This window comes from Pan paniscus, chromosome 4, assembly GCF_029289425.2.
Source record: "Pan paniscus chromosome 4, NHGRI_mPanPan1-v2.0_pri, whole genome shotgun sequence".
Taxonomy (NCBI): domain Eukaryota; kingdom Metazoa; phylum Chordata; class Mammalia; order Primates; family Hominidae; genus Pan; species Pan paniscus.
Window position 1 is genome coordinate 68,496,896 of NC_073253.2, and position 23,136 is coordinate 68,520,031.

Sequence of the window (23,136 nt, forward strand, 5' to 3'; positions counted from 1 at the left end):
TCACACCTGTTGATTGCTGGAGGATTAATATTTTCTTCTACTGTGTACTGAAAAAGGAGATATTTCTAAAAGATATCCAGGCTGCAAGATAAGATTTTAAGTTTGGCACTGTAATGTGTATTGTGCCAGAAGCATACAAAAGGATTTGCTGGAATGTTTGAGAATCATCCTAAAAAGTTAATTTATAGGAATTTATTTTTATTTTTATTTTTTGAGGAGGAGTCTCACTGTGTCACCCAGGGTGGAGTGCGGCGGTGTGATCTCGGCTCACTGCAAACTCCACCTCCCAAGTTCAAGCAATTCTCCTGCCTTAGCCTCCTGAGAAGCTGAGATTTGAGATTACAGGCATTTGCCACCACGCCCAGCTACTTTTGTTTTCTGTATTTTTAGTAGAGACGGGATTTCACCATGTTGGCCAGGCTGGTCTCGAACTCCTGACCTCAAATGAGCCGCCTGCCTTGGCCTCACAGGTGTAAGCCACCATGCCTCTCCAATTTCTATGAATTTTAGAACTAGAAATTTATGGGTGATCTGGTCTTGCTGAGACACTTCAGAGTGAAGCCCTTGAAAGGTGCATGTGACTATATCTGAGTAAGTGCTGGGATCAGAACCTAGATTCCCGGGGAACTGATGTTACTACAAAGCAAGCAGTTACTATAATTAATCTAGCAACTTTTCACTCATTTTCTATGTCATCTCTTAACTAATTGGAGTTATTCATAAAGAAAGGAAAACTTTCTGAAATCTTTAAGTAAAACGAGGGTCTACAGTTTGCTCTTCTTTCATTTTGACATGCTCTGCTCTCAGCTCTTGAACTGAGCCACTCCGCTTTATTTTAGTCAACAGAAAATATTGCCACTGACTTTGCCAAGTTGGTAATAACATAATTTAGCAGATTTTTAAAAATTAGTAATGAAATCATGGTGTGTTTGTCTAGAAAGCACACATGGGAACTATTCTGAGGCTTGTGTTACCGTCACACCTGGTCACTCTATAGCACCGTTACCTGTACATACCATAGCATTGCACTGGGCTTGGTATTTACTCAATTTTCTCAGTTTTTTGAAAAAACAAAAACAAAAAAAACAAAGATGTCTTAGTCTGCTCAGGCTGCTATAACAAAATATCACAGACTGGTGGCTTAAACAACAGAAGTTTCTCACAGTTCTGAAGGCTTGGAAGTCCTCCTTGGCTTGCAGATGGCCGACTTCTCACGGTTCTTGCATGGCGGAGAGCATGCATGCTCACTCTCTGGGTGTCTCTTCTTGTAGGAACACTAATCATACCAGATCAGGGCCCAACCTTTTTGACTTCCTTCAACCTTGATGACCTCCTTATAGGCCCTATCTCAATACAGTCACATTGGTGACTAGGAATTCAACATATGAATTTTGGGGAGAACACAGGTCAGTCCATAGCAGTATTTTTCACATGGTAGGTTGAGATACAGTATTCTTTGGGTTGTGGAACTATTGAAAATTAACCTTTTGATTACCCTTGGTATCTTTTATGTTACTCCTTATTTCGTCAGAAAGTACGTACATCGTTAATATATCATTTTTTTTTTACAGTTTTTCCTCAGGCTAAGAGAGGTCAGTGTCTCCTTCCCCAACTTAGTGGCCCATTAGTAAACACTGGCTCTGGCAGCTTATTTTGCAGCCTGAAGGCTAGGGGGAGGAGTATCGATGGTGGGGATCAGGAGTTCTTTGGTGGGTGAGGGTAAGGAGCTGGTGGCACCTACAGAAGGCCTATCTGCAGAAATAGTCCACTTTCAGGCCCTTACCTGGTATCATAGAAGGAGAGTATTCAGGGAGGGTATATATAAAACATATTTTAAGGCAAGGGGTAGTGTTATGGTAATTTTGATGATTTAATTTTTTGTAAATGTTACTAACTTCACAACACAAGGTAGAGTCATCTCTTTCCATTGGCTAGATAATCAGTTATCTGGAAGATTTTCAGTTATACCCCAAGTCTCTGTTTCCCCAGAATATTCCACCTACTTGAATGACTCAGTGTCTCAAGTCCCAACTGTTAGTTTCTTTTTTGAGTTGAATACTTAGAGTCCTGTTAAAGTAGAAAATACTTTTTAAGGTTGGGACAATATGAACACATCATCATTAATACCATGAACCAATTCTTTGTTTTCTTAAAGAGGCAGATCTCATTATGTTGCCCAGGCTGGACTCAAACTCCTGGCCTCAAGTGATCCTTCACCTCCCAAAGCACTGGGATTTACAGGCATGAGCCATGGTGTCCAGCCCCAATTTTTAACTACTGACTAGCCAGTCAGTTTTCTAGTAAGACTGTCGTAACAAGTCTGTCACAGTAGGCGTCAAAGTTAGGAAGGGTGTCAAGGTTCAGGGCCAGAGTTGATTCCTTAGGGAAAACCTGGGTAGAAAAACAGTTGAGAGTGAGAGAGTTAGGGAAACTAGTCTTGAAATCACTGGTACCTAGGAAGAAGAGTCACCCATCGGAAAGATGATGATCAAAAGAAGATACAAAGTAACTTTTCTTGCAGCTGTTTCTACTCTGAAACAATTTGACATACTCTTGGCTTTTAAAAACCAATTTACCAGTATGCTGTATTTTTCACTTTGTTTTTTTTCTTAGACAATTTGTAGATAAAAATATTTATGAAAATGGTTTAAAATAAGCTCTAAAATTTAAACACTTTACATTATTAACTTGAATAAAATTTAGGCCATACCAACATAGATCATAAAATAAAACAAAATTTAACTGCATTACTTAATATATATAACTAAAGTTTCATAATTCAGATTTTAAAATTGACTTAGAATATCAAAAATAGACACATTTAAATGTGTCAAGAGATCATTGGGAGGTATGGAAGCTCAAAGCATGACTATACAAATAAGCGGTTACATTTTGAATGTGGATTTAGAATGGATCTAGAGGGGCAGTAACTTCTTAAAATTGATCTTCTAGCATACAATATGAGTGAAATACGCTAATGTACAATGCTAGCTACTTTTTAGAATTATAAGCCTCTAGAGAGTAGGAACCACGTCTAAATGTTTGTATCCACATAGAGAAGTGTGCTTAGTGAACTTATGGGGTGTTGGTTGCTCACTTGCAGGGCACACTTGCAGAGAGGATCCGTGCAGGTGGGGCTGGAGTTCCTGCATTTTACACCCCAACAGGGTATGGGACCCTGGTACAAGAAGGAGGATCGCCCATCAAATACAACAAAGATGGCAGTGTTGCCATTGCCAGTAAGCCAAGAGAGGTAAGAAACACTCTTAACCAGATTATACCAGGATCCCTCTTTCCACGTGGCATTTTGGGTGGATCATTGGGCAAATAAGTGTAAAATCACCTCTATGTGAGAAAAAGCACTCATTCATTTTCATAAATAGGTGAAATTTCTAGCTAAATCTGGGCATCCACTAGCATTTAAAATCACATAGAGAAACTAGAATAAAAAGAAGGAAAAAGTGGTGTAATCCACATATGGTGTACTAGTCAAGGTTAGTTACTTGAACTGATTTTATGGTAGGCTTTAACAAATTGAGAAACAGTTATACTTGCTGATTATGCTTATATGGAAAATAAAGTAGTTGTGGTATGCATGCTAGCAAACTCTTTATGCTCAGGCCCTTCCTAAAGTGACTGTAGGGAGAAAAAACAAGGAAATAATATGTTTGTCTGAAACCTTGAAAGGAACTGTTATGATAGAATAGAGAGTTCATATGATCACTATTTATTTTGTATCTTGGACACATTTGAGCTTTTGATGGAATAACCTACTTCTATTTAAAGTGCTGAGTAGGATGGGGTACATTTATCGTAGCCATATTATAGAAGAGTAGAATTTCAGATAAAGGTATTTGAGATGCTCAGATTGGAGAAAATTTCAAAATTACACTGGCCAGTATTTCATTACGGTATTTTTTAGTATCTTTCCATTTTCCTGTCCAGATGGCCGAAGAAAGTTAACACAGGTTGCAGAAATGCTGTAGTCATCTCTGGGGAAGTGAACGTAGTAAATCAGGGGATCTCTTATCACTTTTCTGCATGTGGGGATGCTGGCTGTGCCCCTCCCATTCCTAGGAACGATCAGAGGGAAGATTGGATGTCACCGAATATGTCCTTTGCTGTTCAGTGTTGGTCTCCAGCTGCATCTTCCATCTGGAGACATCTTTCTGTTGAGAGTGATCTATGTGGATTCAAAGCTTTTATTAATGTGTTTTTTAGATTCTGGTTATTAGCCCTTCGTCCGATGAGTAGGTTGCGAAAATTTTCTCCCATTTTGTAGGTTGCCTGTTCACTCTGATGGTAGTTTCTTTTGCTGTGCAGAAGCTCTTGAGTTTAATTAGATCCCATTTGTCAATTTTGGCTTTTGTTGCCATTGCTTTTGGTGTTTTAAACATGAAGTCCTTGCCCATGCCTATGTCCTGAATGGTAATGCCTAGGTTTTCTTCTAGAGTTTTTATGGTTTTAGGTCTAACATTTAAGTCTTTAATCCATCTTGAATTGATTTTTGTATAAGGTGTAAGGAAGGGATCCAGTTTCAGCTTTGTACATATGGCTAGCCAGTTTTCCCAGCACCATTTATTAAATAAGGAATCCTTTCCCCATTGCTTGTTTTTCTCAGGTTTGTCAAAAATCAGATAGTTGTAGATATGCGGCGTTATTTCTGAGGGCTCTGTTCTGTTCCATTGATCTATATCTCTGTTTTGGTACCAGTACCATGCTGTTTTGGTTACTGTAGCCTTGTAGTATAGTTTGAAGTCAGGTAGTGTGATGCCTCTGGCTTTGTTCTTTTGGCTTAGGATTGACTTGGCGATGCGGGCTCTTTTTTTGTTCCATATGAACTTTAAAGTAGTTTGTTCCAATTCTGTGAAGAAAGTCATTGGTAGCTTGATGGGGATGGCATTGAATCTGTAAATTACCTTGGGCAGTATGGCCATTTTCATGATATTGATTCTTCCTACCCATGAGCATGGAATATTCTTCCATTTGTTTGTATCCTCTTTTATTTCCTTGAGCAGTGGTTTGCAGTTCTCCTTGAAGAGGTCCTTCACATCCCTTGTAAAAGTTGGATTCCTAGGTATGTTATTCTCTTTGAAGCAATTGTGAATGGGAGTTCACTCATGATTTGGCTCTCTGTTTGTCTGTTGTTGGTGTATAAGAATGCTTGTGATTTTTGTACATTGATTTTGTATCCTGAGACTTTGCTGAAGTTGCTTATCAGCTTAAGGAGATTTTGGGCTGAGACAGTGGGGTTTTCTAGATATACAATCATGTTGTCTGCAAATAGGGACAATTTGACTTCCTCTTTTCCTAATTGAATACCCTTTATTTCCTTCTCCTGCCTAATTGCCCTGGCCAGAACTTCCAACACTATGTTGAATAGGAGTGGTGAGAGAGGGCATCCCTGTCTTGTGCCAGTTTTCAAAGGGAATGCTTCCAGTTTTTGCCCATCCAGTATGATATTGGCTGTGGGTTTGTCATAGTTAGCTCTTATTATTTTGAAATACGTCCCATCAATACCTAATTTATTGAGAGTTTTTAGCATGAAGTGTTGTTGAATTTTGTCAAAGGTCTTTTCTGCATCTATTGAGATAATCATGTGGTTTTTGTCTTTGGTTCTGTTTATATGCTGGATTACATTTATTGATTTGTGTATATTGAACCAGCCTTGCATCCCAGGGATGAAGCCCACTTGATCATGGTGGATAAGCTTTTTGATGCGCTGCTGGATTCGGTTTGCCAGTATTTTATTGAGGATTTTTGCATCAATGTTCATCAAGGATATTGGTCTAAAATTCTCTTTTTTTGTTGTGTCTCTGCCAGGCTTTGGTATCAGGATGATGCTGACCTCATAAAATGAGTTAGGGAGGATTCCCTCTTTTTCTATTGATTGGAATAGTTTCAGAAGGAATGGTACCAGTTCCTCCTTGTACCTCTGGTAGGATTCAGCTGTGAATCCATCTGGTCCTGGACTGTTTTTGGTTGGTAAGCTATTGATTATTGCCACAATTTCAGATCGTGTTATTGGTCTATTCAGAGATTCAACTTCTTCCTGGTTTAGTCTTGGGAGAGTGTATGTGTCGAGGAATTTATCCATTTCTTCTAGATTTTCTAGTTTATTTGCGTAGAGGTGTTTGTAGTATTCTCTGATGGTAGTTTGTATTTCTGTGGGATCGGTGGTGATATCCCCTTTATCATTTTTTATTGCGTCTATTTGATTCTTCTCTCTTGTTTTCTTTATTAGTCTTGCTAGCGGTCTATCAGTTTTGTTGATCCTTTCAAAAACAAATTTACAAGAAAAAAACAAACAACCCCATCAAAAAGTGGGCGAAGGACATGAACAGACACTTCGCAAAAGAAGACATTTATGCAACCAAAAAACATGAAAAAATGCTCACCATCACTGGCCATCAGAGAAATGCAAATCAAAACCACAATGAGATACCATCTCACACCAGTTAGAATGGCAATCATTAAAAAGTCGGGAAACAACCAGTGCTGGAGAGGATGTGGAGAAATAGGAACACTTTTACACTGTTGGTGGGACTGCAAACTAGTTCAACCCTTGTGGAAGTCAGTGTGGCGATTCCTCAGGGATCTAGAACTAGAAATACCATTTGACCCAGCCATCCCATTACTGGGTATATACCCAAAGGACTATAAATCATGCTGCTTTAAAGACACGTGCACACGTATGTTTATTGCAGCATTATTCACAATAGCAAAGACTTGGAACCAACCCAAATGTCCAACAATGATAGACTGGATTAAGAAAATGTGGCACATATACACCACGGAATACTATGTAGCCATAAAAAATGATGAGTTCATGTCCTTTGTAGGGACATGGATGAAATTGGAAATCATCATTCTCAGTAAACTATCGCAAGAACAAAAAACCAAACACTGCATATTCTCACTCATAGGTGGGAATTGAACAAATGAGAACACATGGACACAGGAAGGGGAACATCACACTCTGGGGACTGTTGTGGCGTGGGGGAAGGGGGGAGGGATAGCATTGGGAGATATACCTAATGTTAGATGACGAGTTAGTGGGTGCAGCACACCAGCATGGCACATGTATACATATGTAACTAACCTGCACATTGTGCACATGTACCCTAAAACTTAAAGTATAATAATAATAAATAAATAAATACATACATAAATAAATAAATAAAGAGAAGACTTCTGGATTGGAAGGCAGAAAATGAGTGCAATTAGGGAGGGAATGCAGGGGGATTTAAACTGAATATTAATGTTCTATTTCTTAAGCTGGTGTTATAAAAATGTATAAGTACTCTATATATTTTTAAAATGCTACATAAACATATTTTGCACATTTTTATATGATAAATTTTACATTAAAATATTTTAAGATAAAAAATGTGTTTTTTATGGTTGATCTTTTTCCTTTACTGTCTAAATAAGTTTAAAAGGCTTCTTGACAAAGTAAAAGACAGGAGCCTAATTATTAAAATGAACTGTAGTAGTATCTCATAAAGGTTCCCAGAAAACTTGCGATAAATACTTTGATAGCTTGCTAGAAGTTGAAAAATTAATTCACCTCGGGAAAATATGAGACGAAAATATTTCTTAGGTTCATTTCTGCCTGGAATTAGGTGCCTCAAACTCGTAGTTTTTAAATTTTGTCTGAATTCCCTAGGAATATGACAGATAATTTATTTCTTAATTCTTAGTACTTTTTTTTTTAAAGCAGGAAAAAGTGAGTTAATTTCTAAATTAGTGTTATTTATTGAGGTCCTACTCTTTGCCAAGCCCTGGTCTAAGCACTGTGGTAAAATGATCAGATCAAGTTCTCCTGCTAGTGGAGGAACTGACAATGAATGAATAAATGCATAATGTCTATAGTGGAAGTACTGTGAAGACAAATCAAGTAGATTAACGGCAAAGAGAATTAATTATCATTGGCCAGGCAGCTGATATTCCAGACTGGTGGCCAGGGAGAGCTTCTTTGGGGAGGTGACACTTGGTAGAGACCTGAATAAGGTAGGAGAACGAGGCAAGTGGAGATAAGAGGGTTTGTGCTCTGTTCAGAAGGAAGAGTAAGTACAAGGTGCTGAGGCAGCTACAGGCTTGCCGTGTTTGGGGAACAGGAGGGTGGTGAGGCTGGAACAGCACATGAGGCAGAGAGTGATAGGGATGGAGACTGAAGAGAGGCAGGAGCCAAATTCATGCAAAGTTTGAATTTTACGGAACGCAATGGGAAGCCTATGGAGTTTTGAATAAGGGTGAGAGTGATGTAATTTGAGTTGTCTTTTGTAACTATCACTGTGGCTGCTGGGGTGGTGATTCTTTTTTTTTTTTTTTTTTTTTTGCTAGGAAGCCAAGAGCAGAAGCAGCGAGAGAGGGTTTAGGAGGCTGTTGTGTTAATTTAGGAGGGAATGGAAGGTGGCTAGACCAAGGTGGTAACAGTGGAGTTTGAGAGAAGTGGTTGAAATTGGTGTTATGTTCATGGTAGAGCCAACAGGATTTACTGGTAGATAGGTAAGGGGTGTAAGAGGAGTCAAGCATACTGTGTAAGATGAGTGAAGCACAGGCCTTATCAACGAGCTCTGTTTGGAACATGGTACATTGGAGATGTTCATTAGACTCCAAGAGGAGGTGCTTAGTGAACGTCATATCAGGGGAGAGTCTAGAGCCAGGATAGAGACTTTGGAGGCATCAGCATATAGTATTTAAATCTGTATACTAGGTGAGTGTCTAGGGGCTGAGTGCAGAGCACCTCGTTGACATTTAGAAATTGGGAAGAGAAGGAGCAGCAAAGAGAAATGGGAAAGAGTGATTATTAAGTAAAGAAGAAACCCAGGGGCATCTGGCAATTTGAAAGAGAAGGGAAATTTTAAAAAGAAAGGAATGATCAACTGAGTGTGAAGAGGTTGGTAATACAGGGCCTGGAATTGAATCATTGGATTTGCAAAAACAGAGGTCATTGACAACTTTAAGGATTATTCCTTTTTGGAATAGAGGGGATGAAAATCTCATTAGATTCGAGAAAGAACCAAAAAGTGAGGAAGTGGTGACTATGAAATGTAGAATTCTTTCAAGAGAGTATAATAGCTAGTTTGACAAAACCAACTCCTTCCCCATTTTTAAATTTCAGTAAAACTAACACTCAGCAACAGCTGGTATGTAGACACATCAGAAAATTATGTAACTAGAATATAAAAGAAGCCTATTTATTGACTTTGCCTTGCATTTGCATATATTTACCCCAGTTTTCTAGATCTGTATGTAAAACACTCAACTATCATTGTTGGTATTTACAGTGATTTTTGAAATACATAAGCCGTTCCAAAATAACTTTGTATATTGATATGTGGCTCAGAAATATCTTTCATATAATTTATCTTAGTTCCTATAGTAAGATCCTCATTCATCAGTTATTCCCTAAGTGCATTAATCTTTTTTCTAGCAGGCAACTTGGTTAATGTCTTTAAAGTAGCCTTTATTTAAGAAAGGTTTTGTTTCAAACCATAGTTGAAATAAAGGTACCAAAATTTTCTATAGCAGCTTTTTGTAAAACGCACTTAGTCTGTTTTTCCACTAGGGGGTGCAGTAGGGATGAGAATGGAGTTCTACATTCACATGGCTCCATTTTGTGCAGTGATGGAGTGTGGCAATGGATGCTTGTTTTAATTCCCGGAAATAAACCGTCAAGAATAAAAGAACATGATGGCAAGACAGTTTTGCTTTATGTTCTTCCCTCCAAAATTGGTAGTATAATTAAAAGGCAATAAACATAAATAAAAATCAATAGCATTCCCTAGACCAGTAATGTCAGAAGAGTAGATAGGAGCAAATGTAACATTCACAGTAGCAAGAGAAACCACTAAGTACCTATAAATAAACCTAAGAAAAAAATATAAAGCTTTTATGGAGAAAATAATAAAACTATTGAAGGAGGTCGAAGAAAACCTCAGTAAATGGAGACATATACTATGCTCATGGGTGGGAAGATAGGGCATGTTGGTTTTCTCCAAATTTACTGATTCTGTGAATCCCATTTAAAATCTCAACAGGTGATATAGGTTATTGAGGATAGCTGAATGACAGATTTTTGTAACTATTTTATGTAGGAAAACAATACATAGACCATTTTATGCAAACTGTTTTTTCAGGGGAGAGGGAAAGAAGGACTATTTTTCACATTCAATATACAACCTGTACATACGAATAGTAAAATGAAAATAGTCTATCCCTCAGGCCATAGAACTTTCAGTTCCTCAAATGCACAAATTTTCTTTTGTCACTGGACCTTTGCTTGTCTGTTTCCTTAGCTCCCCTTAGACCACTTTGACTAAGTCCTGCTTGCCTAACACTGCTTATCTTTGAAGTCTCTGGGATGCTTTTCCCTCTGAGAAATTTTCCCTCAGTAGGCTTGTATCCTTATTATCTACCTCTATCAGAGTGCCTCTATCACAATCAAGACCTATGCAAATACCTGACGATGCCTTCTCCCTCTTCTGCAGGTGAGGGAGTTCAATGGTCAGCACTTTATTTTGGAGGAAGCAATTACAGGGGATTTTGCTTTGGTGAAAGCCTGGAAGGCGGACCGAGCAGGAAACGTGATTTTCAGGTATTGTGATAGTTTTAAAAACACTCATGCATATCAGCAACTCTAAAAATGGACATCAGAGTGAATTTGGAATTTAAAAATGTATTTTTGAAATGGCCCAAAATCATACATGCCCATGTGTATTGCACATATATAGGTGTGTGCAGGGCTGCTGGTATGTCCACTTGTGGGAGTCTGTTTAGACTGGTTGATATCTATGTTGCACTGCTTGTTAAATATTTGGATCTATATGCCCTTTTATATAGGCACATGCAGTTGTTTTTCTCCTTGTGTATTTTAGTTGCCAAGACCAGTTACATGCTTAGAAAATGTGACATCATACAATTTTATTTAATTGATGTTGTAATTTACATGTATTGTCTTAAAATGTCAAAGCTAATTTGATACTCTGGAAAGATACTGCTAATAATCATTGGGGTCAGTCCTTCAGTCCTTTTGGTGTCTTCTAGGAAATGCTTACAAAGGTTCTATCTGAAAAATGGATTAACCTTTATAATACTGAATTTTCAATCCTCTCAGCCACAGACTTTATAGATTTTAAAATCTTTTGGTTATTCTAAGCATACTAAGTATTTATATCTTGGATTTATAGATTTATATAGTTGTTTTTTGAGGATTATGAAACCTTTGAGTGTATACTTAAGAGTTTTCCAAACTGTTTGATCTTGAAGACTTTACCTATCAGGTTACAGAAATCATTGTTTTTGCTCATTTATCATTTGCTGCTTTCGATTAACAATTTTTAAATCTTTAGCAAATGCAGCTTTGGTGCAATTACAATTAAGTTCTCAGTGATACTCTCATATCACTTTTTATTTCTGAAGGACTTATGTGATATTAATGCTCTTTGATTTCTTTAATTTAGCCAGTTTTTTAAAGTACAACTAATTTTGGCAATAACAGGAGTAATTTTACATCATCTTTACCTTATTTGACACGTTTGTGTAATATTTACACGTTTAGTTGCTTTTTAAAAAAGATTAACAAAATTGTATACTACCAAACAGAAAGGAATTATTGAAAATATTCCCATGTTTATTCTGCACTGCAGTGCCTGGCTCTGGTATTTGAAGGCTGCACAAGGGCTATTCTGGGCACTGACTTTATGCTGGTGGTTAATGAATTCGGGTGTGAAATGAAAGCTTGCATCACCAATGGTCAAGTGACCTTAGGACTAACTTCATATTTAGTGGGACAGCTGGAACAGAAGTCTGTCTAGGTTATTCAAGTGGGGGACTTGGGACTCCTTTGCCTCTGACCATTCTGCCCTTGGAGCTTTTGATGCCTGGATGTCTGGTGGAATCTAACCCAGCAACTTGTGAAAGTTCACGAGGGCTCCTTTCTCAAGGATGCTCCTATTCCTGTACTCATTCTTCAATCTGAGCAAAAGAAATATTGGTGGCTCAAAAGAGCTAGTAAAACATAGCTGTGACTTACTTCCTTTTACCAAAGAAATTCTGCCATCAACGTATATTCCCAGAGACAAAAAATATGTTTTAATTTTTACCATTAGGGGAACTGTATTGAGGAACATCAGAGTGCAAAACCATCGGCAAAATTGGCACCTGCTAGAAATTTTTACACCTCGGGGTCTGATGTGGGTGTTATACTTCCAAAAACTTCATCAGAAAATGATTCTCCAGAATGATCTTTATAGGTGACTCACAGATTATCAATGAATGTTTCATTTAGTTTCAGCAATAGGCTTCTCTTCAATAGAGAATGTAATTACTGTACCTTCTCATGTGAAGCATTTGCTACTTTTCCTTTCTTAATATTTTAATGAAAGCAAGTGGTTGAATGAAATATTTAACTAATAGGGACAAAGCATACTTGTTAAAAGATTAAGGGAAATTAACTTCAAATAAGATAGATTTATTAATATTCCTTTTTTTGTTGTAGCTATATGTTGAATGTGAAAAATAGTTCCTCTTTCCCTCAATCCTGTTCAAAACAAAACTATATACATTGAATAAAGTAGTTATGATTTTTAAAATTTATGAGATATTTGTGAAACTTTATTAATGGAAAATATGATACACTCTTTTTGGAAAGATTCTTAGATTCTTAGTTCATAGAAATTCTAATCTATAAAACCTTAAAGGTGACAGAGATGCTTATTTTTCGTCTTTTCCTCCCCACTTTCTTATCTCCTCCACCCCTGTAGGAAAAGTGCAAGGAATTTCAACTTGCCAATGTGCAAAGCTGCAGAAACCACAGTGGTAGAGGTAAGAGGTTATTTTTGAATTCTTGGTGTTAATTATTTAACTTGATGTTAAGTATTAATTCAAGAAAAAGTACCACAGTTCATTTGTTTTCTGGATAACAATGACAGCTTTTTTTTTTGTTTTGGAAATGGATCCATTCTATCTAAATATATAATAGTTAAAATTTTGCTGTAACTTCAGCTTTCTGGTTAGATAGGGTCTCACTAGAATGCTCTCTTTGGGAATCAAGCAATGGGACCAGCTTATAAAAGTCTTTTGATCCTTAAATGAAATAGATCTCCTTGAATGAAATCCCAAGATGAATTTATGTATGTGGAATCCCTGGAAAACAGTAAATGTGTCAGAAGAAGTTCATGATCTTACTGTGATAGATTTTGTGATTTCTTTAAGGGAAGAGCATTGCACATATAACTACTTTGATGTGGTTCAATTCAGAGCAAATTCAGGCACTGACTGTCCTTTGGGTATCTCAGTCTTTGGAAGGGGCTTGGATAATTCTGCAGCCTTTCCAGGCTTAAGGACCCAGGGCAGAAACAGGGGCTTATACCAAAACCGTGCCATTTTGGTTGTAACATATTGAACCTCAAAGAAGACTTCAAATGGTTCTTAACTTGAGGCTTTGAGGATCAACTTGGAACTCAATTTTCGTGGGAGTTTGAGGTAGTTTTTCCTTGGGAGGGCTTTATAGGACCCCTATTGGGATCTGGAATTGAAAATACATAGGTTCCTGATTGATTTTTCTCATGATGGCAGGTGTTGTATGTGGTATCTTTTGATTCATTTTTACAAGGCCAAGATAATGTTTCATGAAGTCAGTACAGTGTATTTTGAAACAATCAAATGTTAGAGTTTTGTTCCTTTGTTGGAAAATGAAGTGTGCTATTTTTAAATTGCTGAAGTATATGTTACTTTCAACCGAGGCATGGTGGTTTCTTTTGCAATGGCTTTACATTTTCTGAATTTAAAATGTATAGTGTGGCTTACACTTTCTGTGTAACCTGTCTTTAATTTATTCATCCATCTTAATGACCTGTCCATGGCACACAACTATAGCATTACTGAAAAAAGGCCTACAGCATAGCTTAAAATAATCAATAGTTTTACACCCTGTTGACTTCCTGTATTTCTGTAAAACTGTCAGAAACCAGTATTTCTTTCCAGAGTACAGAGGGGCGTTATGCATTATCCTGGGTGAAGTTCTCTTTAAAATTTTTCCTGTTATAATCTGGTTCTTTTCAGTTCATCTCATTTCTTACAAGAGCAGAAAATAACCTTGTGTTGAAGAATTATTGCAGGTATTAGGAAAGAGAGGCTCTCTTTTGGCCTAAGGAGAGAAAATCCTTTAACTAAGCCTGCAAATGTAATAAAGGCTGCCCTCCTGTGTCCCGGAACAGACATCTCTGATGGATCACAGAATGCTTTCCTGGTAGGCTGAGACACACATTAGGGTCTCTTTCAATACAGTAATGTGCGCAACCACTCCTAATTCACTACACTCTCCAGTATGGTAGCCACTAGCCACATGTGACTTATAAAATTAAAATTATGGCACAGTGGCTCAGGCCTAATTTATCCCAGCACTTTGGAAGGCTGAGGCAGGTGGATCGCTTGAGCCTAGATGTTCAAGGGCAACATGGTGAAACCCTGTGTCTACAAAAAATTACAAAAAATTAGCCAGACATGGTGGCATGTGCCTAAGTCCCAGCTACCCAGGAGCTGAGGTCTGAGGATCGCCTGAGTCCAGGAGGTCAAGGCTGCAGTGAGCTGTGACTGTGTCACTGTGCTCCAGCCTGGGCCACACAGTGAGACCCTGTCTCAAAAAAAAAAAAAAAAAAATTGACTGAGAAATTGAATTTACCTTTATACTAGTCCCATATCAAGCAAAGCTACATGTGGCTAGTGATTACTGTATTGATCAGCACAAGTAAACATTATCATTGCAGGAAGTTTTATTGGACAAAGCTGGATTAGAAGGATCAAGAATAATCTGTTATACTAGTTCAGGAACATAAGCAAAACAGCTCTTTGGACTATAGGATTATTGTAAGCCTACCCCTGACACCTGTTCATAGTAGAAACATACAGTATACATAGTAGAAACATGACCATAGATTGAATTGTAAGAACTGTGCTCTCAAAAGTGGAAAATAATTTGGAATTGGGGTTAGTGCCTAGATTGGGCATTTTCTGATGTGAAACTCTGTTTTGGCTTTGTGACTTGTATTTTGAGTCCAGTGAGTACCCTGGACCTCCAGCCCCCTGTTCTGTGCTATACCCTATGCACTCCGTTACCTGCGCTGGCCTCCAGGTTGCTATGACTTTTCAAGCCCTATCTTGCTTTCTTTGATGGGGGTCATAGTGGGATGGATGATTATAAGCTGGTCTCTGAAGTGCAACATTTAAGAGGAATCTTCAGGGATCATTAAGTTAACTGCATATTCTTCTGCATGCAAAATGCTAATAATGTTAGCTACTATTCAGGCATTTATGATATATCAGTCACTACCGTATTCCTTATGTGCATTATTTTAAATTCTCACAATAGTCCTATGAGATAGGAATAATAATTATCTTTATTTTAGAGACGATGACTTTAAGGCATAGAGAGGTTAAGTTATATACCCAATGTCACACAGCTTAGGTGGAACCAGGAGAGACCCACAGAGAAACTGATTCCAGGCTGTCTACTCTTTTCCATTATGTTATGAAATGCTTCCATGTTATCTATCAATGGATGCTTTAAACTCTTGGAAGATATTGAATCTCCAGAAGTAGTCCATTTCATTGCTATTAGATACAAGCAAATAAGGAGTTTTTTTTTTTTGCCCAGCTTATTTTTCTATCCCAGACCTTCCTTGACAATTATTTCAATTGTAGTCTTTTTTTGTTGTTGTTCTAGTACCATCTACCTTAGAGATGTCTTTGAGAAAGGCATCATCCTGTGTTCAGTGGCCCCGTGCATTCATTCAGTCTTTCTCTTGGACTCTTTTCATTTGATTGTCTAGCCTCTTTGACCTTTAAGCTTTTTACATATTTCTCTAAATGTGGTGACTGAATGTCTGTTCTAGTACTATAGTATCTTAAGCAGTGGGAGGCATAACAGTGTGACTACACGCTATATAACATAGTCAACGGCGTCTTTTTTTTTTTTTTTCTTAAATAAAGAACTCTTAGCTCATCTCCTTTCTTTTGAATTGTGGAATCTGGATTAGAGCTTGTCTCCTAAAGCTCTGTGCCAGCATCTTCCCACTCCACAATGCTGCATCTTCTCAACCTTTCTTCTCCCTGGTGATTTGAGTTTTGACTTGAGTTTTAAAGAGGATAGAACTATAAATATTTAAAGTACTAAGATTCCCTTAGGCATCTTAAATTTGTTTTGGATTTAGAAGCAGGGTGGCAAAGGAACATACCTCTTGCTTTTTTGTTTATAATTTTTAAATTATATAATTTACAGCAAATGTTTTACATCAAGAAGTAAATGAGTATGTTTATTGTGAATTTAAAAGAAAATCAAATTGTCCTTGATGTTACTTATTTCTAGACTCTGCAAAAGGGAAACATTAGTCCTTTTTGGCAAAGTTTTGTTTTCAGATGTGTTCTAGACCAAGGGCCCCAACCCTCAGGCCATGGACCTGTACTGGCCCATGGTCTGTTAGGAACTGGGCCGCACAGTGGGAGATGAGTGGTGGGTGAGTGAGCGTTACTGCCTGAGCTCTGCCTCCTGTTAGATCAGCCCTGGCATTATATTCTCATAGGAGTGGGAACCCTATTATGAACTCTGCATGTGAGGGATCTAGGTTGCTCGCTCCTTATGAGAATCTAACTAACGCCTGATGATCTGAGGTGGAACAGTTTCATCCCAAAACCACGTCCCCACCCAACCCCCATCTGTGGAAAAAGTGTCTTCCACAAAACTGATCCCTAGTACCAGCCAAAAAAGCTGGGGACCACTTTTCTAGATAAACTTATGAGTTGTGTAAAACCATAGAGGTGATCACTTATGTCTGTTTTTAACAAAACCAATATGAACATTACATTCATATTTCTTAAAATGTGCAGCCATTTGCATGCTTCCCCACAAAGTTGTGACACAGTTGATGCTGGCTGTATCTTCCTACCCCTCTTATGGACCTAGGTAGCTACTTGGGAAAAATAGTGCACATGGGCGCATATTGCCACACATGCCAGAGAGATGTTTCTCTTTTCAGTCCAGACAGTGTTATTTCTGGACCTCCCTCTCTTTGAGTGAGGGTGAAGTCTTCCCTGATAAACTTTACAAGTTCAAGTGCAAAACCAGCCAGGGAATGACTCTTGGGTGTTGCCTTCCATGTGTATGACAAGGAGTAGCAAGGACTCTTGAGTCTTCCAAAGGGAACTAATTTGGCTGTTTCTCAGGAGGAATCCTGTTATTGTGTTAAGCTCTCAACTCCCTATGAGCCCCTCTGCTAGTCTTCTATGTGCATAACCTACCATCTAAGTTTCTCTGGAAATGGCCTATTTCTGTTTTTTTTGAAGGAGCCTGTAATAGAAAACCTATGGGGAGGGATGAGAGTGCTTCACTCAGGAGACTGTTGATGCTTTGTCTCCTGCAAGCAGCCTGGCATGCACGTGCTGTCAGAAAAGGTCGTCTGACTCAGCCACTGAAGCTGCTGAGGCTGCCTGTGACTGAAATAACCTCACTGCTGTGGATTTCTTTGTGCTGTCAGGCTTGTGCCATGGCTAGTTTACGAGACAGCAAAGGTTTACCCAAGGCCCTTTCAACTATTTTAGTTAACTTCAGCTTTCAGTCAAAACAAGTACATTTATCATGACATAAATATAATTACTTTTACTGTATTTATATTGTGGTATGTTTGCCTGTAAAAGAATTGCTTAGATGATATGATATTTGGTGCACACAAATATTTACTGTAGCCTGTGTGGTTTATGAATCACAATATAAATTGAATATCGGTGAACCCATGTAATATAAGAATTAGAGGTTAATGGACATATAGAAAATTATTTTCAAAAGTGATATCCTAAGACTTATTTATAAGAGCCAGGCTTCAGGGAGCCATATCTTCTGTGTTCTATACTGGTGCCTGGCACGTGCCATTGTTTTAAATTTTTTAAATTTTTGTGGATACATAGTAGGTGTATATATTTATGATTATTGGGCTGTTCAGATTCTTAATTTCTTTCTGGTTCAATCTTGATAGGTTATATATGTCTAGGAATTTATTCATTTCTTCTAGATTTTCCAATTTATTGGCATATAGTTGCTCCTAGTAGCCACTAACGACTCTTTGAATTTCTTACGAGTTTTAATGTCCCCTTTTTCATCTCTGATTTTATTTGGGTCTTCATCCCTACCCCCACCCCCACCGTTGTTAGTCTGGCTAAAGGTTTGTCAATTTTGTTTATCTTCTCAAAATACCAACTTTTTGTTTCATTGTTCTTTTGTGTTTTCTTCATTTCAAATTTATTTCTGCTCTGATCTATATTTCTTTTACTAGTTTTGGGTTTGGTTTGCTCTTTCCTAGTTCTTTAAGTTACATCATTAGGTTATTTCTTTTTCTTTTTTGATGTAGGCACTTATAGCTGTAAATTTTCCTCTTAGTAATTTTTATCTGATGAAATGTTCTGTAGATCTCTATTAGGTTCATTCTGTAGTGCAGATTAAGTCCTATGTCTCTGACTTTTCTTCCTGAGAAATCTGTCAGTGCTGAAAATGGGGTGTGGAAGTCTCCAGCTGTTGTATTTTAATCTGTCTCTCTTTAGCTCTAATAATATTTGCTCTATGTATCCGGCTGCCCCAGTGTTGGGTGCGTATATATTTATAATCATTGTATCCTCTTGCTGAATTGACCCCTTTATCATTATATGATAAGCTTCTTTGTCTCTTCTTACAGTTTTTCTCTTGAAATCTATTTTGTCTGATGTAAGTATAGCTACTCCTGTTCTGTTTTGTTTTTTTTTTTTTTTTGTGGGTTTCCATTGGCATGGGATATATTTTTCCATCCCTTTAATTTTGGTCTCTGTGTAGCTTTATAGGTGAACCATGTCTCTTGTAGACAACAGATCACTGGGTCTTAACTTTTTTCATCCATTCAGCTACTGTGTCTTATTGGAGAGTTTAGTCCATTTACAGTCAATGTTATTATTGATAAGTAGGGACTTATTCTTGCCATTTTGTTTTTTGTTTTCTGGTTGTTTTGTGGTCTTTCTTCTTTCCTTCCTTCCTGTCTTCCTTCTAGTGAAGGTGATTTTTCTCCGGGGTGCTTTGATTTCTTGCTTTTTATTTTTTATGAATCTGTTTTTTTTTTGTATTTGATGTTAGCATGAGGCTTGAAAAGACTGTCTTATAACTCATTATTTTAAACTGATGAAAACTTAACACTAATTGCATAAACAAATAAGCAAAAAGAAAACTAATACAAACTCTATGCTTTTTTTTTTTTGAGACGGAATTTTGCTCTTGTTGCCCAGGCTGGAGTACAGTGGCATGATCTCGGCTCACTGCAACCTCTGCCTCCCGGGTTCAAGCAATTTTCCTGCCTCAGCCTCGTAAGTAGCTGGGATTAAAGGTGCGCACCACCACGCCCAACTAATTTTTTGTATTTTTAGTAGAGACAGGGTTTCATCACGTTGGCCAAGTTGGTCTCGAACTCCTGACCTCAGGTGATCTACCCACCTCGGCCTCCCAAAAGTGCAGGGATTACAGGCATGAGCCACTGCATCCAGCCAAAACTCTACACTTTTACTTCACCCCTATGCTTTTTAACTTTTTGTTTCTCTTAATTTCTTATTGTGCTATGTCTTAAAGTTATTGTAGTTATTCTAATTGGTTCTTTAGTCTTTATGCTTAAGAGTGTTTACACACCACAGTTCCAATGTTATATTAATAATATCCTGTGTTTCTATGTGTGCTTATTATTACCAGTGAGTTTTGTATCTTCAGATGATTTCTTGTTTGCTCATTAACATTCTTTTTTTTTTTTTCAGATCAAAGAACTCCCTCTATCACTTCTTGTAGGACAGGTCTGGTGTTGATGAAATCCCTCTGATTTTGGTTGTCTTGGAAGTTCTTTATTTCTCCTCCATGCTTGAAAGATATTTTGCCATATATACTATTCTAGGGCAAAAGTTTCTTTCCTTCAGTCCTTTAAATATGTCATGCTACTCTCTCCTGGCTTGTAATGTTTCCACTGAAAAGTCTGTTGCCAGACCTGTTGGAGCTCTGTTGTCTGTTGTTTCTTTTGTCTTACTGCTTTTGGAATTCTTTATCATTGATTTTTTGGGAATTTGATTAACTCGCAAAAGGTAGCTTTGGAGGTAGTCTTCCTTGGGTTAAATTTGCTTGGTGTTCTATAACCTTCTTGTACTTGAATGTTTATCTTTCTCTAGGTTTGGGACATTTTGTTATCCCTTTGAATAAACTTTTCTACTCCTATCTCTTTCTCTACCTCTTCTTTAAGGCCAGTAACTCTTAGTATTGGCCCTTTCGAGGCTATTTTCTAGATATTGTAGGTGTGCTTCATTGTTCTTTATTTTTCTTTTGTCTCCTCTGACTGTATTTTCAATAAGCCTGTCTTCAAGCTTAGTGATTTTCTTCTGCTTGATCAGTTCTGCTATTTAAGAGACTGATGCATTCAGTAGTATGTCAGTTGCATTTTTCAAATGTAGAATTTCTGCTTGATTCTTTTAAATTATTTCAATCTGTTAAATTTATCTGATAGAATTCTGAATTCCTTCTTTGTTATCTTGGATTTCTTTGTGTTTCCTCAAAACAGCTGTTTTGAATTCTGTCTGAAAGGTCACATATCTCTGTTTCCCCAGGATTGGTCCCCGGTGCCTTATTTTGTTTGGTGAGATCATGCTTCCCTAGATTGTCTCAAGGCCTGTAGATGTTTGTTGGTGTCTGGGCATTAAAGGGTTAGGTATTTATTGTAGTCTTTGTGGTCTTGTCTTGTTAGTGCCTTTCCTTGGGAACGCTTTCTAGGTATTCAAAGGGACTTGGGCTCCAACCATAATTGCTGTGGTTTTTGTAAACTTGTAGGAGGTATTGTCTTGATGGTCTTAGATAATATCCAGAAGAATTTTCTGGGTTACCAGGTAGAGACTGCTGTTCTTTTCCCTTACTTTCCTCCAAACAAGTGGAATCTCTCTCTCTCTCTCTCTCTCTCTGTGCTGAACCGCCTGGAACTGGGGGTGTGGTGATACAAACACATCCCTATGGCCACCACCACTGGGACTGTGGTGGGTCAGGCCTAAAGCCAGCACAGCACTGGGTTTTGCCCAAGGCCTGCTGTTAACTACTACCTGACTACCACCTATTTTAACTCAAGGCCCTAGGGCTCTACAATAAACAGGTGGCGAAGCCAGCCAGGTCTGCATTCTTACCTTCAGTGCTGTGAGTTCCCCAAATGCTGTCTGATTTTTGGTTCTTGTGATGGTGCTTTTCTGTTTACAGATCGTTGTTAAAATTTGGTGCTCCTGAGGTGTGGACAAATGGCTTCAATTCCACCATCTTGCTCCACCACCTCTCCATCTCTTTTTAGGAGGTTAATCAGAGGAAAAGATCATGGGTATGTCTGCCATCCTGCCAAGCAGACATGTAGTGTTTCTGGTTGGTGAGTGAGGAAAGGTAAAGATTGCAGTGTAACTGATAATACAAATTTTCATTTTAAATGTCTATTTTTGAGGATAATGAACATATATAATAGTAAGCAGAGGAGTATAATGTACCTTCCTGAGCCCAACACCTTAGGTCCAATGACTATCAACCCATGGTCACTCCTGCCCCATTCACATCCCCATCTCTTTGCCTTCTCCCTCCTCTAATTGATTTGAAGCAAGTACCAGATATTACAGTGCAAAGATAGTTTAAGGAAAGTTCACTGATACTCAAATTCTAGTGTACTAGGTATTTTTACAGGTTCTAGAAATACAGCAGTGAACAAAATGCCCTCATGGAGTTTACATTCTGATGGTCTATCTTGATAATAGGATGAATAATAAGTAAAATATGTAGTATATTTGATATTGCTGTGTTAAGGGAGGAAAAACAAAGCATGAAAAGGGACCTGATATGTCAGGGAAAGAAACTGAAACTTAGGGTGGTACAGTGAAAGGCCTTGGTGAGATGACTTCTGAGTAAAGGCCTCAAGAAAGAGAGGAAGCTAGATTTGCAGCTAACTAATGGTGGAGCCTTTTAGGGCCAAATGAGTAGTGCGTGCAGAGGCCTGAGGCAAGAGCTTCCCTGGTGGTTTGGAGAACAGGGATGACAAACTTTTTTCATTGCATGGTCGTAGGGTGTGGAGTCTTATGAGAATTAACTTTCTTGAGAATAATGGCAATATGTTTTTCAAAGACTATGTGACTTTTGACATTGGAGCCTCCTGGTATTTGTGACTCTGGCCCTGTTTGGAGAGCTTTGTGTTAATAATTCCTCATACATTATCTTAGAAGTGATCAAGCTGGTTGTTTTACTTTACAATAGAAGGTGGGAACGCAGTAGATTTTAACCAGGTGACTTAAGCACTGAAGTGGATCCTATGAACATTTAATTTTCATTATTAAGCAGGCCAATTAATGTATCAGTGTTTTAGAGATTTGGGGCATCATGCTTCTTGCTTTAGAGAAATGAAAATGCCTAAAGAGTAAGCATAATTCCTTCTCTCTTAAATTTTTCTTATTCTTTAGACTGCTAATGCCTAATGATACAGTTTTAAAAGCAGTGGAACTCATAATTTTTCAAGAGGCAATAAAAAGAATGTTGGGATAGGAAGAAAAATGAAGCTTCTGTCCAGATAAGACAAAGACTTCTCACCATGTTGAAAAACTTCATTAGATCCCATTTCAAGAACACACACATCCATATGCAGGCTCATTCCTGTGTGAAATTCATTCACACACAAACATCTCTGACATATGGAGGCATATTTATAAGAACTTGGCTGAAATGTCAAATTTGGCATTCACTATGTGAACTTACTATGCTACATGCTCTTTGCTGCACTTTAGAATTTACCTGGTTAAAGCTCTCTATTTCAGTTAGCTACGTAGAATGAGATTAGCAAAAAACTGTTCCTAATCTTCTTGAATCTACTCACATCAGCCAGTTGAGTTGAACACTTGACACAAGTTCTTTTAAGAGAAAGAAAAAGGTGTCTGTTTGATACAATATGGAAAAAAGAAATACCTTCCTTCCACCAACCCTTCCTGAAGAATCCTTAGTCCTTCGGCAGAATAATATCACCTTCCTAAGTGTTAACTTTTGGCATGGATGTAGTTAGTGATGGATATCATTCACACAGTTTG

At 37.9% G+C, this 23,136-nt stretch overlaps 1 protein-coding gene across 3 annotated transcripts in view; it reads left to right on the forward strand.

Annotated features, from left to right (window-relative positions):
* Positions 1–23,136, forward strand: part of OXCT1 (3-oxoacid CoA-transferase 1) — a 139,496-nt gene that overhangs the window by 16,883 nt on the left and 99,477 nt on the right. For all 3 annotated transcript variants that reach the window (XM_034960127.4, XM_003810979.6, XM_063604486.1), the window contains exons 5-7: positions 3,104–3,253; positions 10,497–10,603; positions 12,771–12,831. In XM_034960127.4, the coding sequence (XP_034816018.1) occupies positions 3,104–3,253; positions 10,497–10,603; positions 12,771–12,831 (318 nt within the window). The remainder of the gene's footprint in view (positions 1–3,103; positions 3,254–10,496; positions 10,604–12,770; positions 12,832–23,136) is intronic.